This window comes from Halyomorpha halys, unplaced genomic scaffold (genome assembly GCF_000696795.3).
Source record: "Halyomorpha halys isolate HHAL.00 unplaced genomic scaffold, Hhal_1.1 Scaffold40.1, whole genome shotgun sequence".
NCBI classification, from domain to species: domain Eukaryota; kingdom Metazoa; phylum Arthropoda; class Insecta; order Hemiptera; family Pentatomidae; genus Halyomorpha; species Halyomorpha halys.
In genome coordinates, this window is record NW_027106400.1 from 375,917 (window position 1) to 392,866 (window position 16,950).

General features: G+C 32.5%; 1 protein-coding gene across 7 annotated transcripts in view; it reads right to left on the reverse strand.

Annotated features, from left to right (window-relative positions):
• Positions 1–16,950, reverse strand: part of spen (split ends) — a 415,150-nt gene that overhangs the window by 23,506 nt on the left and 374,694 nt on the right. For 5 of the 7 annotated variants that reach the window (XM_024364279.2, XM_014431804.3, XM_067044731.1 and 2 more), the window contains exons 4-12: positions 5,735–5,896; positions 4,179–4,310; positions 3,150–3,286; positions 2,807–3,029; positions 1,967–2,093; positions 917–1,103; positions 715–821; positions 469–626; positions 81–338 (exon numbers count right to left, since the gene is read on the reverse strand). In XM_024364279.2, coding sequence (XP_024220047.1) covers positions 81–338; positions 469–626; positions 715–821; positions 917–1,103; positions 1,967–2,093; positions 2,807–3,029; positions 3,150–3,286; positions 4,179–4,310; positions 5,735–5,896 — 1,491 coding nt within the window. The remainder of the gene's footprint in view (positions 1–80; positions 339–468; positions 627–714; positions 822–916; positions 1,104–1,966; positions 2,094–2,806; positions 3,030–3,149; positions 3,287–4,178; positions 4,311–5,734; positions 5,897–16,950) is intronic. The other 2 variants (XM_024364281.2, XM_024364280.2) reach the window with 2 other exon arrangements.

Sequence of the window (16,950 nt, forward strand, 5' to 3'; positions counted from 1 at the left end):
GAAAAAAAAAAAAATATACATTTAGCTAACTCATAAATTATAAAATAAAATTAATGTAACTGTCAAGAGATTTTTGATACCTATAAGATGGTCTCCTTTCATACTCTGGGCCTGTCGCAGTAGTTGAAGGGTAATCTTGAAACCTATTGCTAGAGTGCCTCGATCTTGTAGGGGAAGAACTGCGAGCATAGCTACTACTCCTGCTGGTGCTATACCGAGAGCAGCTGTTGTACCTGTTGGTTACAGAATTACCCGTACCAGTACAAGGTGCTGTAGATGAAGAGGACGGACTCTCAAACACTCGCAGATTTTGGGGGGAACCTGCTACGCTACTGCTGCTAGCCGGGCAAAACAAAACATAAAAGTGTAAGAACCTTCCTATTTCAACTTTGTCAATTTTATTTTATACTTCATTGTCCTATTTTATTTTAACTTATGGTTTATGAATATCAACATATAAATAAAAACCTGTTTTCAAATGGGGGATGAGTTGACGAACTAGATTGTTTTTCCATGTGATCATAGAAAGACTCTTGACATTCTCTTGATGCATAATCTACTTGCAGCTTCCTACCTCGGAGAACAGCACCTCGCATTTCTTTCACTGCTTGTTGCGCATAGGTAATCTGTAATAACATGTCAATTAAAGTGTCTATTGAGTACATAATAAAAATTGTTAAAAAAAAAAATAATAAAATAAAATTTCACATCTACCTGTTCATAAGATACAAGTGCTTGGCCCCTCGCTCGATCTATAACAACATGTGATACCGGACCAAACTGCCCAAACTGTTGACTAAGGTATTTTTCTGACACGGTTTCTAAATAAAATTGAAATATTAGTTTGAAACGAACAACTATCATAATAAATTTCAAAGCAATATAATAATAATAATAATTAATGAAATGAACTGACCTGCAACTCCATCCACCCAAACGCAGCTAGTATGCATCGACTTGCCAAAGCCCAGCTTAACCCTGTTGCCACTGTTACCAACGTGCTCCCCGTCTAAACTTCTCATAGCTCTCACGACGCTCCCGATGTCCGAGAACTGACAGAAAGCGTACGACGACGATGTACCCTGCTTCTTTATATCAATATCCTACGGATTCAACACTCATTTTGAAACTACACTCATTTTATTTATTTATGACTTTTGAATCAAAATATCTATATTTCTTCATTGGTATTGTGCATTTTTATTATATTTACTTTTAAAATGATAAAAAAAAGAGTTATTTAAAAAAAAAAATTTTAAATATTTTACAAATATAAAACCAATGTAAATTCAAATGAATGTTTCAGCACCGTTTAGCTTAACTAAATTTTTAAATGTTCTTAGAACGGCATAAAAAGAGGCTTCCTTATGACAAGTATTATCAATGAGCTAAGTACCCTAAGCCAAGAAATATTGAACTGACAACTATACTGCCCAGGTTGGTAAAAACACAGTATCTTCATAAACAATAGTTTTTGAAATGTTACATCAATCTAATGGGGAAAACTTATAAAATGTAGTAACTTATATAATATGTAGTAACTTACTATAATATGTAGTTAATTTCATAGATTGATTAGTTATTTAGGAAGAAGGTATAAAGGATCAAAAATTATAAAGCCAGATATATAAAGTTATAAAGCCTGATACTTGCCACCAAATCCAAAATACCTTGAAATGCTTGGTAAAAAAAAAAAAAAATGAAAGAAAGCAGTAGTTAATACAAATAAATTTCTTTTCTCTAAAACATTCTCAAGTCAGATTTGTTCTGTATTTTTCTAAATAAGGGCAGTATAATTATAAAAACAGCTATAAATAAATTTTAAAAAGAAATGAAATAACGAAAATAAAATTTTAACTATTATTTTCAGCAGCTAAACAGATAATTCGACACTACATAAAAAAGCCTCAATCGTAAACAAATAATATAAATAGAACTATATTAATTAGGTAAGAGAACTACTTACAATTATTTCGCCAAATTGATCGAAATGTTTCCTAATTTCCTGCGTTGTAATGTCCTTATCCAAATTTCCAATAAAAAGGGTTCTAGTTGCTTTTGGATGGAATTCATCCTGTTCTGCCTCAAATGGCCTTAAAAAAAAAAGTAACAAATTAAAAAAATTATTTAAATTGACCTTTTTAAATAGTTATTGTGTTCTTAAAGTATTGAACTGTGGTGGAAATCTAGTCAAGTGCCTTTTAAATGGCCCACCAAGTCTGTCTCAAAGTGATGTATGTACATATCAGAAGTTATTTTCTCTCATAATTTTAATAGCATATGGTGAAATTGAACTGATTGAGCATAATTCATCAAAGTTGGTACTTTTACCCAGTTTCATTACGATAAATTAATGCTATTAAAGGATTAAATGGTAATAGCAATAACATTTTGAAATCATTAAGTTTAAGTTCAAATCTCCATTTACGGTAAGAGCGGATGTGAACAAAGGGGTAACTGTGAATAGTATCCCATTTTCCTAATGTAAATAAGTAAAATTTTCTTAAAATAATAGAAAAAAAATCATAACTCAATAAATTGTTGACAAAATTTCAAATTGCTCTAGCTTTAATATGTGATCAATATAAACACAAGAAGAATAAAGTCATTTACTCTGTTATCCTGTTTCTTTGAGGTAAATGCTTACTTGGGTCTACATAGGGTCTTTCAATATTTTTACTATAAAAAATTAACTAACTAATTATTTTCATGGTTCGTCAGTAGTATATCATATTTATTAAATAAGATACAATTCATAATCTTATTACAACTTCAATTACAAAATAGATAATAACATCAGACTCACCTAAATTCATTGTCATCAACATCATAACCTTGATACGGGGCTACTTCTATCTTACAACCGAAGAACAGCTTGTCATGCGAGACCTGAAGGGCCTTGTCCACATCCTCCGGTTTCTTAAAGGAAACTAGGGCGTAGCGGTCGACACCTTGGCCGACCACTTTCACCCACGTCACCTTACCATGCTTTTTGTACTCATGGTATAGCCCGTCCTTCAGGCTCGTGTCTGATAAAAAATATTAATAAAAAAAAAAATTAATACATAAGAATATTTAAAGTCTGTATCAAAACAAATGAATTAACAATAAAATACATTTATAACCCAGTTTATTTGTTTTTGTCTTACCTGATGACCTCGCCGGAAGGTTCCTTACACAGATCGCCAGTGGCCTTCTATCTTCGGAGTGTACCGCAGGGCTATTACTATTTGTATGATTAGCTGCACTTGGCTGTGCTCCGCTACTTCTTATATTACTTTGTTGACTATAAACAAGTAAAAATATAAATTGGAAGATTAATAGTTGACCATATGTAACAGATTGTAGGAAGATAGTCCAGCTGGTGGTCTAGAAAGATACAAGATAGTAAAAAAAAAACTATTTATCAGTAACCAATGATTCGCACCGTTTTGCAGGGTGTTTTTTCCCCCTATTTTGTACCTTTCTTGACCACCATCCGGACTATCTTCCTGCAATTTAAAAATATAAATATTTGAAATGAATTTAATAAAATAAAAGTTAATCTTAAATATTATAAAAGTAACAGTGCAATTAAATTTTTACATTTATTAGTATTTGTGAAAGGAAAAAATGAAAGGAATTGGACAGTTTCTAAATCATAAATTTGAAAACTGAAAGATTACAAGAGGTGATCCATTTTCTAGGACAACACATTTGCCACAACTGTGTATCCTATCCTAGATTTTTTTTTTATTATAGGGAAATTTTTTTTTTTTGGTTGGCTCTACAGACCAGCAGCCCGAACCAACCTTCTTCACCTCTGCTTGTCTTGTGCTACTGATTTCCAGTTTGCTACATGCAGTTCTTTCACATCTTTGTTAATTCTGGCTATCCATCTTGTTTTTGGCCTCCCATGTGGTCTCTTGTCAACCACACTGGCATTCATTGTTTATGATCATTGTCAAAAGGAGTTTGATGTTAAGGTTTGTTTGAGGCTGTTTGAAGAGTTCTATGTATACAGCCAAGTGAACCAGAGAAGCTTCTTTAGGAGGTTCCATAGTTTTTCTTAATATGAACACCTTTCACATAATTTTATATCACAAATACTAATAAAGTAAAACATTATTTTATAACAGGGTGAATAAAACATATATGAAATAGAAAGGAAGAAAAAGTATAAGTATAAATATAAATACCTGTGATGCGTAGAACAGGATTTTTCGGAAGCCGGAGATGATGATGCTGTCGAACAAGTGCTGGATCCCGACTGACTTGACGCTGAACTAGAGCGGGATCGGCTTGAATTAGACCCAGTATCACTTCCTGACCTGCCAAAAGAAAAGTTAACATTACAGTCAATATTGAATGAGGTTTTAAAACATTTGTAGATGTCCTTTAACAGTTGCATTTCATATTCTACTTCCATGACCAGAATATCTTAAACAGAAGTCGATTCATGTAAAGTAAAAAAAAAATATTACTTCATAAAATAGAATAAATATTTAATAACACACATAGTCCAAATATAATCAATGTACTTGATATTTTAAAGCAAATAATATGGGTAAAAACGTTGTAATTTTATAATCATGACTACAAACCAGAGATTTCCATTTATTTATAATCCTGATGTCTTATTACCTTCAAAGTAAACAATGTAGTTGTTTATGATATTCTGCCACAGAATAAGAAGGCAATAAACATATTAACCCTATTCTTGGCACAGGGAGATGGGCGGTATCATTTGCTCAGTCGAATCTCCCTAATATATGATCAACAGTCGATAATTTGACTCCTTAACTAAATAGGTGGCACCACTATTGTCACAAGAAACCCTTGTTTGAATAGAAAAATTTAATAGAAACTAGGAAAAATTGAGAAACAAGTTGAAATTTTTAACTTTTCTTTTTTAAATTAAAAAAAAAATAGCTTTGTCGTCAACAACAGCCCATATAATTGATCTAGTACAAAAAGTGATGCTAAATTTCATTTAAAAAATAAAATAAAATAAACCTTCCTATAAAATCTATTAAACTGAAGCTATACCAATTTTCCCTCAATCCTTATTTCAAAAAAGATTAAAAAACTTGATGCAATTTTATTTTATTTTCATTCACTTGCTGCCAAGAAGAGAGTTAAGAATGTAAATAACAAACTAAAGCATAGGAGGGGGGACCTGGTAGTGCTTTACACCTCATATCCAAATATGAATACAAGAAACGAGGATTCAACGCTTGCTTAGGAAAATCACTAAGTGGCGCCCAAGCACAACCAAATCCTCCAACCGTCTATTTGTATTATAATTTAATTTCTTTTTAATTTGAAATAATGAACAACACACTCAATGTGATATGGTCTTAAACAAGGTATTTGGTTTTATCAGTCATCTCATAATTGAGACTGAGTAGTAAGCTATGAGATTTTGACGAACCCATCATCTCCTCACCTCTAACAACCTCTAACGAGCTTCATCGGGTGAGGGACTGCCGTCACTGCTGAGGAATCACTGCATGGCAATAAGAGCAATACAGGGATGACTTAACCAGCCATCCCGATCCTCCATGGTCGAGCGACCAGTAAACCTTAGCCAATCCATCCTGTACCATATCACTCAGGCTACCCATTTATTCTGAAAGCACCCTGCATAAACGAGATGTGACCAACAAAACAAAATATTTTCTCTTTTTTTTTTCCTCTTACATTCACAAAACCCCAGTGCTTAGACATCTTCAAGATATAGATTGATACATACCTGGACTTGGAGTGCTTCTTGTGTACTATTATGGGAGCGGGTTCCTGGTAGGAGATGTCCGGAGTGGATGGCGGGTACCGGGGCGAGGGGCTGTCGTAAGTCCACGTTCCGGACCGGCTGCTGCCGTGGTGGCTGCTGCTGCCTCCGCTCCGGCTTACCACGCTGCAACAAAACAATAATATTTAATAAATATGATATAAAAAAAAAAAAAACTAAATTATAAGTAGTTCATTATATAAATATCACAAGAAATTAAATAATTTCAGATTATTTCAAAACCGGAAATGAGAAGGTCGATTCATTTAACTAAACCAATTCCTAACGATCCAATCATTGTGGTGAATCAATACTTTCTACCTGCTATAGTTGAAAATAAACTTTTTGAATGGAAAAACAATTAAAATTACCTAACCTTACCATTTTTCTGACAATAACATTTTTTTTTCAACAAAACAAAATAAAGTGTTACACAAATATATTTTATTAAATAAAAACAAATATAAAATACTAGATGTATTTGACGACTAATTTCAATCCTTGTAGAGATCCTGTGCTAATTGAGATGTAATCAGCGGAATTGTTGATTCCCTTTTGGAAGCAGAGGAAAAAACTTAGGTGCAAGTAGCACTGTGGATAGTGATACCACCAAGGGGACATCCCTTTTGCCGAACCATAAAATATAGAGGTCCCGTTAGACAATAAACTGCTATTCGAAACATGTGGATTAGGGATCAGGGCTGCTGTGTCTGGTGAAGGTTGAATGAAAAAGAAAATTGAATTGATATCAATTTCAATCAAGTATTCAGGTACATTTCAAGCTAAAGTTGATGATAATGGATAAGTAAACTGTTTCAAAATAAGGCTGGTAAAAGGTTTTATTTTTGTTTCCTATGTTGTTTAAGGTTCTAAATGTGAATCTGTAGTTATGTATTATAACTTTAAAATTGGGCGATGTTAATTGACCGTATGCGATAATTGTGAAGTAGGTCCCATGTGGTGGTCAAAAAAAGGTACCATTATTAGTAACCGACTTAAGCCCCATAGTAGGGCTATTCATGATGTTTTCCTAAATGTAAAATGTTTTACCATGTTAAATGCATAAGAGCTCCTAGCGGATTTTCTAAGCAACTTGTTTTATAACCTTTTCTTTCAAAACTTCATGTAATTGTTTACTTCTATATTTTCATTAAAGTAATTTATTACAACATGCCTAAATTAAGTGAAAAGTGGAAGTTATGTGAAAGTTTGGCTACTGAGAATCTTGTTGATCTAACTTGTGAGGAAAAGAATCAAGATGGGCTAATTAACAACTGTCATTACATTACTATTATCATTGTCTTACATTGCTTTATTAGTCATAAAAACATCCAAAACAATACTAACACAAACTACGAGCAAGCAACCTAACACAACAAACAAAATGGTGATAAGCTCAGCTGGTCTGTTGCTTGACTTCATTCTCCATTTAACAGACCTAGTAACAGACTCACAACCATGTTATATGTTATTTTGTTTTAGCATGGTTTAAGATGGAAATATTTCTACATTTGACATGTAAAACTGAAGATCATCCCCTATTGATTAAAAAGTAATGTTTTTACTAAGCGATATTTTAATGGTAATAGTTATTAATCATAAATTGCACTGTATACTTGTAAAAGTATTTTATATAAAAAAAACCTCTTAGTTCTACTCTCAATCATCTCATATTTCTTTTTTCAGTGATCCATAATAAATATTTAATTTATTATTTTAGTGGAGAAGATGGTCAGATGGTGCGGTCAGCAAAAACAAAAAAATATACAAATAAACAAAATGAATGGAATATGGTCCAGGTGCGGTAAAAAAAACTCAAACAGTAAATGGGTATAGTATTTTTATTGAGCCAACGTTTCGCCCCACGTTGCAGAGCTTCGTCAGGGCTAAAAAAGATACAAACACTTGACATAGTAACAAAAAAAAAGTGGAAAATAACAGGGATATACAATGAAAAGTAAAATTTAATAAGAAAATTTAAAGGTTGTAAACAGTAAATGAAAACGGTAAGAGATAGATAAGAGAAGAAATATTAAAGAAAGTACAAATTAAGAGATGAAAAAAGAAAAGATTAAAATCAAATGATGAGAAAGAATTCATACCTGTTTTGACGGAAGTCAAAACAGGTATGAATTATTTTCCACTTATGTTTTTTTTTGTAACTATGTCAAGTGTTTGTATCTTTTTTAGCCCTGACGAAGCCCTGCAACGTGGGGCGAAACGTTGGCTCAATAAAAAATAGTATACCCATTTACTATTTGAGTTTTTTTGACCGCACCCGGACCATATTCCATTCATCTATACACACGGTCAATCAACAATCTTCCAGGAAATAAACAAGACATTATTTATTCGTGCCGACGTTTCGACCTGATTTTCAGGTCTTCATTAGATATTCTGGCTAAACTCGAGACAGACTTCCCTCCCTGATGAAGACCTAAAAATCAGATCGAAAAGTCGGCATGAATAATAATGTTTTGTTTATTTTGTGCTTTTTGCTACCTCCCTCCTCCCCCACGACTATCTTCTACAATTATTAATCTACGATCAACTATCTACACCTCACTATTTATTATTTACATTGAGTACATACGAATCAAATGGTAAAGCTAACAGTATGCACATACAAAAATCAAAATAAGAAATAAATAAGAAAATCGAAGACATGTAAATGAAAATTAAAAATATATTATTTTAAAAAAATAGATAAGTTTAAAAAACAAATGAGCAGGTTAACAAAAAATAATAATACAATGTCTAGAAGGATACCTGCCGACTCGTCACTAGTTGAAGACTACAAAATTAGAAAAATGAATTTTATAGTAACTCGAGGTGCAGTATCAGGAGAAATGCCCGACCTATAGAAATGCAGTTAAGCTCAAATTATCAAATCAAAAAATTCAAATAATTTTTCTAGCTAATCTAAAGCTGAACTACTTTTGTTTAGATATTTTTTTCATATTTATTATTTTTAAAAAAATACATTAAACCTGTAAATTGGCTTTTTTTAAAATAGTATATGTTGACTTAAACCATAACAAAAGAACGAATTTTGAATTCTGGATCATCAAATTCGTAATCTACCCAAAAATGACTTTAATGAGGACACAGCACTCTACTACCGCAGAGCTGCGGCAAATTTTTCCAATAGTTGATTCACTGGTTGCCTTCAGAACTGATCCACCTCAACCGAAACGTAGCCGTCATACATTGGATCATATTTTAACCTTCCAACGCAAAGTCATCCTGGGATGCTGTTTTTGTAGTTAGTAACAAATTAGTTAATACATTTTTGTCCGTAATTTTTTTTTTTTAGAAATTAATAAAACATATATATATATATATATAATATACATCGCTGCTTGAACAGTGGCACATTAAACAAAAGAAAAGGTTTTGTTTAATTTTTTTTAGTTTAAACTGTTCCAAAAATAATAGTCCTAAAGCTCAGAAAGTAACCACATACTCAGGTTAAAATCAATGGAATATATTACATACAAGATAAAATAAAATTCAAGCAAACCAGCCAAAAGTATATATATATCATATAAGTACAGAGAAGGTACAAATAGATAATCATTATTCTGAGAAATTCCTGGTCCGGTCGGGTTTAAAACAAGGTGATTCTTTATCACCTATCTTATTTAATCTATCACTGGAATACGTCATTAAAAGTGTGATGAATACCGAAAAGGATTTAACTTTGGGTGGTAAAATACCGGTGCTAGGGTATGCAGATGATTTGGTATTAATGGGTGATGACAAAGAATCTATAGAACTAAATACAACCACGCTAATAAACTCCAGCAAGGAACTAGGTCTTGAAATAAATACGGATAAAACAAAATATATGGTTAGCAGTAGAAACGCGAGCAATTTCGGTGATATAGATATAGGAGGAAATACGTTTGAACAGGTAGATAGGTTTAAGTATTTAGGTTCTACGGTAACTAGAAAAAACGAAATTTATGAAGAAATAAAAGCTAGGTTTAATGCGGGAAATGCTTGTTATTTTTCAATTTCGAAACTGCTTAGCTCGCGCCTCCTATAGAAAAACTTAAAAAATTAGAATTTACAAAACCATTATCCTTCTCACTGTTCTTTATGGATGTAAGACGTGGCCTCTTACACTAAGGGATGAACAGCGTCTTAGGATTTTCGAAAATAAAGTATTACGCAAGATATTCGGACCGAAAAAGGATGAATTAACGGGAGAATTTAGAAGATTACACAACGCTGAATTAAGGGGCCTACACTCGGCAAATATAATTCAAGTTATAGTATTGCGGCGTATAATATGGGCATGTAAGGTTGAAGGGCTTAGTAACGAGCGGATCCCTAAAATGGTAATAAACACTGAAGCAACGGGTAAACGGCTGAGGGGTAGACCGAAACATAGATGGGAGGATTGTGTTAAAACAGATTTAGTGGAATTGGGTTTGGAGGGGCATCACTGGAAGGATGTATGCAGAGAGCGTTTGGTGGTATCGAACCTTCGGGTTCGTTAAGCCTTTTTTATTTTTATAAGTACAGAGGCGAATCAGGATTAAAATGGAGACTTGAATGTGAAAAAAGGATTTATAAACTAAGTCTTTTATAACTATCTTATTAAACCGTTAGAAAATTTTTGAAACGGAAAAATGAATAAAAAAAATTCGAAAGTCGCTGTTTTGTTTTTTTCTTACTACCGACTGCGGGACTCAAGAAAACCGTGAAAGTAGTAAACAAGGACTGCTACCTCGATTTTCGTCGAAAAACTACCTACTTAACTATCTTGTCAGCGGTTATTCTCAATCTCTAGTCCTGCCATTTCGGATTTCGAGTAATCACTATATTTTTTTTCTCTCTTTGTTTTCATTTGACGTTATTTTAGCCGTTGTTTCAGTGTATAACTTTAGTGGTTCCTGTTTTGTGTCATATTTTCGTAAGTCTCATAAAACTTTTTTATGAAACTTAATCATGCTTAACCCGGCAGGAGGTTACAAAACTATATTAGGTTAGGTACAAAACTATTTTGTCCCATAAGAGGTGTTCCTTGAGCATTTATCACATGGTTGACGATTTGTTCTATTTATATATATATATATCCCCATCAGGGGGAGAAGAATCAAGATTTCGTAAAAGATTTAAGATCTTACTTCGGCTCATGATTAAAAATAAGAAACGCAGGAGGTGTCCAGGTGAGCAAAATGCTCAGATAAGAAAAAAAAAGTCGCGTTAGGAGTGTACTGATGAGAGAAACGCTGCATTTTACCATTGCGAGGAAGCCAGAGCAAAACTAAATTGAGTATAGGTAGAAAGGTGAAGGAGGGAGTAACACAAACAAGCGGCAATAACGATATCAAAAGGTTAACGGAAGGTAGACAAAAGTATAAACGAAACTGATTAAATATTAGGAATATATAGACGTTTATTTCCCAATATGAGCAAAATCCTCTTGACTTCACCTAAATAGTTAATACTTTGCGAAGTCGGCAGTTATGCTGTGACTCAATCAGTAATGATTCTATATACATATAAATATGTTGGTTCTTACATAAACTAATGTTATAAAACAGTTTTAGTTGGACTTTCGTTCGCTAAGCAGGCAAATCGTACGTTCAGGAGTGCATAAGTCAAAAAAACGAAGATTAAATTTAGCCCTCGGCCTTGATACATTTGTATAAGCAAGCGTTTTCAAAAGATTAAATCCAACCATTCTAAATCGCATACCTCAATATTTACAAACACCTAGAATAATAATTAAGTGTTTTAGGAGCAATTAAGAGAGGGATATTAAACCAAAGTTATAGTCCAGTGCAATCGACCTTACCTTATTAACCCAATCTGTTGTGATATGTAGAAAGGATTATAAAATAAATCCAAATTTCTTCACTATAACTGAATATTTCCCGCCTTTTGTTATCATTTTCCGAATCTACGATGAGTTTCCTTTAAGACAGTAACCGATTTCTAGGATAATATCGTTTCGTTAAGCGGTCGTTGCAGCAAAAACAAAGAAAACAAGGAAAAAGGAATAATTTCGAGAAATATTTTAGAATTTCAACGAATGAATTTTCGTGTTACTCTCTTAGAGATTTCAAAAAAGTTGTCTCAACTCATCACTTTTCCGGTTCTAGTTTAATTTCGAAGAGTTATTGAGGTCAGAGATTCGAAAAATATTAGATAGTTGCATTAATACACGCACGATAATCTAGTAGTATTATTATAGATATAGTTCCTGCACCCTTGGTGAGTTTAAAAAATCTTTTTAGAATTTATTTGAAATTGTTTTAATGTAAAAATACGTTTATTATCAAATGAAAGCTAAATGTCAATTTGAAAATGAAAATGGTTTTATTAATTTTGCGCCCTCTTGATTAAAAACAATGTTCTAAAGAAGTATTGCGAAAATTATGTCTTTTGTCTTTCCAATGATTTTAGATGTAACTCATATTATTTCAAGTACTGATTTTATTTTTTTTTTTTAGCCAATTCGTGATTGTGTCAAATCGTTAAGATGAGTATAACGCTCTGTCGTCGAAAAAGAGGGCGATATTTACATTTTTTTAATTACGAATAATCATTAATGAATAAATTGAATAACATTGGCCCTAATAAGGATCCTTGCGGGAGGCCGGCAAAATGTTAATACAGGCAGAGAGAGGTGCATCATCCGACTAGGTGAGCGAGGGAGTGAGAGATTGAGGAGTAGAGAGAGGATGTGATGGAGGAGGGAGGGAGGGTGAGAGAGAGAGAGCGCGATGGAGGGAGGGGAGAAGAGAGGAAAGAGAAATCAATAGGAAAGAGAAGGCGACGTTGCCAGAGCTGGGACCTAACGGTCATTGTGTAGGCTCCCGGCAACGCCGCCCCACTACGGCCAATATATAGACTTTCTCCTTTACTTCTCTCCTGTCTTCTATAAGCCCACAAGTGTTTATGTATGTATACATACATTACTACACAATATATATGTAGCTCTAAACAGAAAAGAAAGCAAGCTCAGCCAAATGAATTTAAAAAAAAGACTGCCGAAACATCAGTAGTAAATTTAATCAGAGTGTCATATTCCAAATATTATTAAAACAATACTGGTAAGGTTATAGATTTTCTATGCCTCTTCGATTCATAATACTACTCTATATTACAATTAAACTCAGTTATTAAAAATGGGTCACAACAAATTTACAGACATAAAAATAACTAAAATAACCTGCCCAGACTTCTACATCTTCTAATTACATCTCATTATAAAAATAACTTATTCTAACACTCAACACTTTTAAATATATATTAGCCTTCTACCGATATATATTTACCTAAATATTTTTAACTTTTCACTCACCTATACATGAAATTTATAGTAAGGAAAAGTATTGCGATTGTACAAAATTTCAAATTTGAGTTTTTGACGTCTCCTGAGTCAAAATAAAACCTGGTCTTGCAAAAAGGTCTGTATGTCTGTCTTTGAACAGCTCTACTCAAAAACGTAAAGTCGTACGAAACTGAAATTACATATTTAAGTGAGGTGGGGAGTAATATAGTCTGGGATCTGAAAGAAATCGATAAACCGTAAGTGTCACTTTATAAAATCGATTATTGACATTTTTCTCGATTATAATGATTTTGATTAAACTAGCAATGCCAACTTACAATAGAAATTAAATATTTAATGTTAGATAGGTCTTATCCTCATTCAAATGGTATTAACAGGGCTTAAATGTTTATTTTTCAAAAAATCTTTCTCTAAAGTAATTTTAGTTTGGAAGGAGATAGTTGACCGTATGAAGTAGATTGGGGGATAAAGGTATCAGAATAGTAGAAGAAAACTTTATTGTTAACCAACGTTTTGCCCCAGTTTGCAGGACTTCGTCAGGGCTACAAAAAATGAAGTTCTGCTACCAACTGGTAAACGTTGGTTAACAATAAATAGTTTTCTTTTACTATTTTGATACCTTTATTGACCGCCACCCGGACTATCTTCCTACAATATACCTTTAATTTGGTTTATTAAAAAAAATAAAATAATAAACTGTTTCAATTGTAAGCAATATTAAACGGTGAATAAATACAAAACATTAAAGAATCTTTCGAATAACAACAAGAAAAATAGAAGCATTCGATTCGAGCGGAAAGATCACCCGAACTTTCCTGATCGTATTGCAGCTTCGTAATTTTTATTACGATAATAATTCGTTAGTGTGAGGTACTATGAATTATATTCGTGGACGCGTGACATTAGTAGAAAAAATAGCCTAACCTAATAGCTAAGGAAAATACTTTTCTCAGGTAGCTAAAAGGTAATAACAATATATATGTATATATTTAGGTTGTTTTTGAAAAAGCCAGTAAACTAAAAAATAAGTCCTAGAAGTAAAAACTAGAGAAAACTAGTAAAAATAATTGCCAATTCACTTTGATCCAAATAGCTTCTGAACCGGACTCTATTTTGATCAGCCTGCAAGAACCATGGGCCATTCATAAAACTACAAACCGACTACTCAACTAATATTTTAAATATAATTACACCGCTAAATACATACATTGATTCATATCGACAATTATTTCATTCTCAATATAAAATATTTCTTATTTCGAAAAAAAAAAAAAACTCAGATTTTGAAACAGACATCATATAATACAAATAACAATTATCTATAAGTTCATTTTGTTATTTACAACTTGTTGTGCAGCTTAATCACAATGTATATTTTGTTAGTTTCACTTTTAACTTCTGCGAAAAACGCATTGTCAATAACTTCAGGTTTGGAGAAGACCCGACTGAAATTTCCATACGAATAGGCCCAGTTAAGAAAAAAAAAACACTTTCACATTTAGGGGTTCCAGTTCGCTGTTAAGTTATCGAAAAAAAAATTTCACCGCAAATAAAAAGTTGATATATATTAGACGGAGTTGAGAATTTTATAAATATTTATTGACCAATTTTTTAAAAAAATATTTATTTATTGCTATTTACAACTGTATTTAGTAAATCTGATCTAAGGTAAATTGGAGAGTTACGGGCGTGTAGAGAAACTACCCAATGGTAGCACTCTAATGACATTTTACATTAGTATGGTCTCGTGGCCATCTTCTTTTCAGGCGCCTCGGAGGATTGTCAGGAATGGAAGAGGATGCAAGGTTAGATAGAAACTAGGGGGTTTGAGTGGTTATAATGGAAGGTGTGATATCTGGCTAGATCGGTTACATTGGGAACATTAAGGTCTTTATGTATGATTTTATTTGTGACAAAGTAAGGAGCATTGAGGATTTTACGAAGGATTGAATAAGAGAGGAATTTGAATTTACCAAAATTTAAGTTTAAGAACTAAAAAAAATTTTTTTTAAAGATAACGATTAATTATAGTATATTAGTATAAGTAAAGAGTTAGTTTGAACAAGTTGATTCGAGGAACTACCATTCCGATTCGAAAAAATCTTTCTCAAAGCAGTTAGTGAGGCTGTTATAAGTATAAGAATAATAAAAATGAGAGAAGTGTCCCGAGACCTAACAAAGTATAGTTTCTCAGCTAAAAAGCTAACATAGGCGCATCTAAGTTGACGGAATCGTCGTTGAGTCCGATTGTCTGTTATTTCACCCAAATTTTTGATTCTTTTAATATAAAATTTGGTTACTAGTAGAAATTGATGAGAATTCTAAGTATAGTTAAGGGGAATACAAAATGGCGGCTGTTTCAAAACCTTAAAAAAAAACATAGATTTTTCATTCAAAGCTCAATATCTTAAAAACTACCAACAACACTAGAAAATCTAAGAGAACATTATTTAAAGAAGAGTAAATTTGCTCAAATATTAACCCTAAAAGAGCTATTGACGTCCAATAGTTCTCGAGTTATAGCTTTTTAAAAAGCAAAATTTCTTAAAAATTTACTGAAAGATTAGTAGTTAGTTAATTTATTTTGAGAATTTTATATCTCAGGAACTATGTGACGAACAGATGTCTATTAGCACTCAAATTAAAGCTAGTTTAATGGACTATAAAGTAGTGTATAACGTTTATCTTCGTACGGGGAGTAGTTTATGATATTTGAATATGAATATGAATTTTGTATATGGACTTTTTGCGAACGACTAACAATTAATTTATAGCAGCAAATATCATGAAAATAATTACTGCTACGAAGATAAACGTAATAAACTACTTTATAGTACATTAAACTAGCTTTAACTTGAGTGCTAATAGACATCTGTATGTCTCTCATGGTTCCTGAGATAAAGACTTCCCACAATAAATTAACTAACTACTGATTTTTAAGTACATTTTTTAAGAAAAGTTTATAAAAAAAAAACTATCTCTTGTGAACTATTGAACTTAAACAGATCTATTTTAATATTTACTCTTCTTTAAATGATGTTCTATCAGGTTTTCTATTTTTGTTGGGAGTTTTAACGATATGGAAAATTTTGAAACAGCCGCCATGTTTTATTCTCCCTAACTACATATACTAGAAAGACTCATCCATTTTAACTAGTAATTATACATAGTTTTCATTAAAGCAATAAAAAATTATAGTGAAATAACTTTATTTCCTTTTGGGCTATTTATGCTATTATTAATTTTACAACTGTTGCGTTAAATTGTTCCATTTTTTTTTCCAAATATGGTAATTAACTAAGAAAGTAAGAAAAACAAAAACGTTTGATTTTTTTTTTTTTTTAGAGTTTATATCAGTTTATTGTCGCATTAACCAAGTTCCTAAAAAATGTCTACAAGATATTAAACTTGAATTTAGAAGGCTATACTAAAGTTATAGAATTCTGGCGAATAAGGTTGTGGGAATTAGAAATGAACGGATCCCTAAAATGTTAATAAATACTGAACGGACGGTGTTTAAGTAAGGCCCCCCCTCACTTCTGAAAGGAAATTCATGATGCCATCTAGTGGCAAAGAGTTGCAGTAAGAAGCTTGGGTAGCCATTCTTGGTCCCAAAAAACAGAGTGAGTGAGTACCAGTGAGAAAGCCATGGTGACCTGTGCCAGTAGAGAGGAGTTTAGGACTCTTCAATAAGGTCTCTTCTCATAATGATGAGCGAGTAAATCCTTCGACTCAGGCGAAGGAGGCGGCGGCGGCAGGAGCATGAGAAGAGAGAACCCTACTTCCATAAACACATTCACATCACAACCAACCATCAAGCTGCATATAATCAACCAAGTAAAATGTAATATCCATCAATTAATGT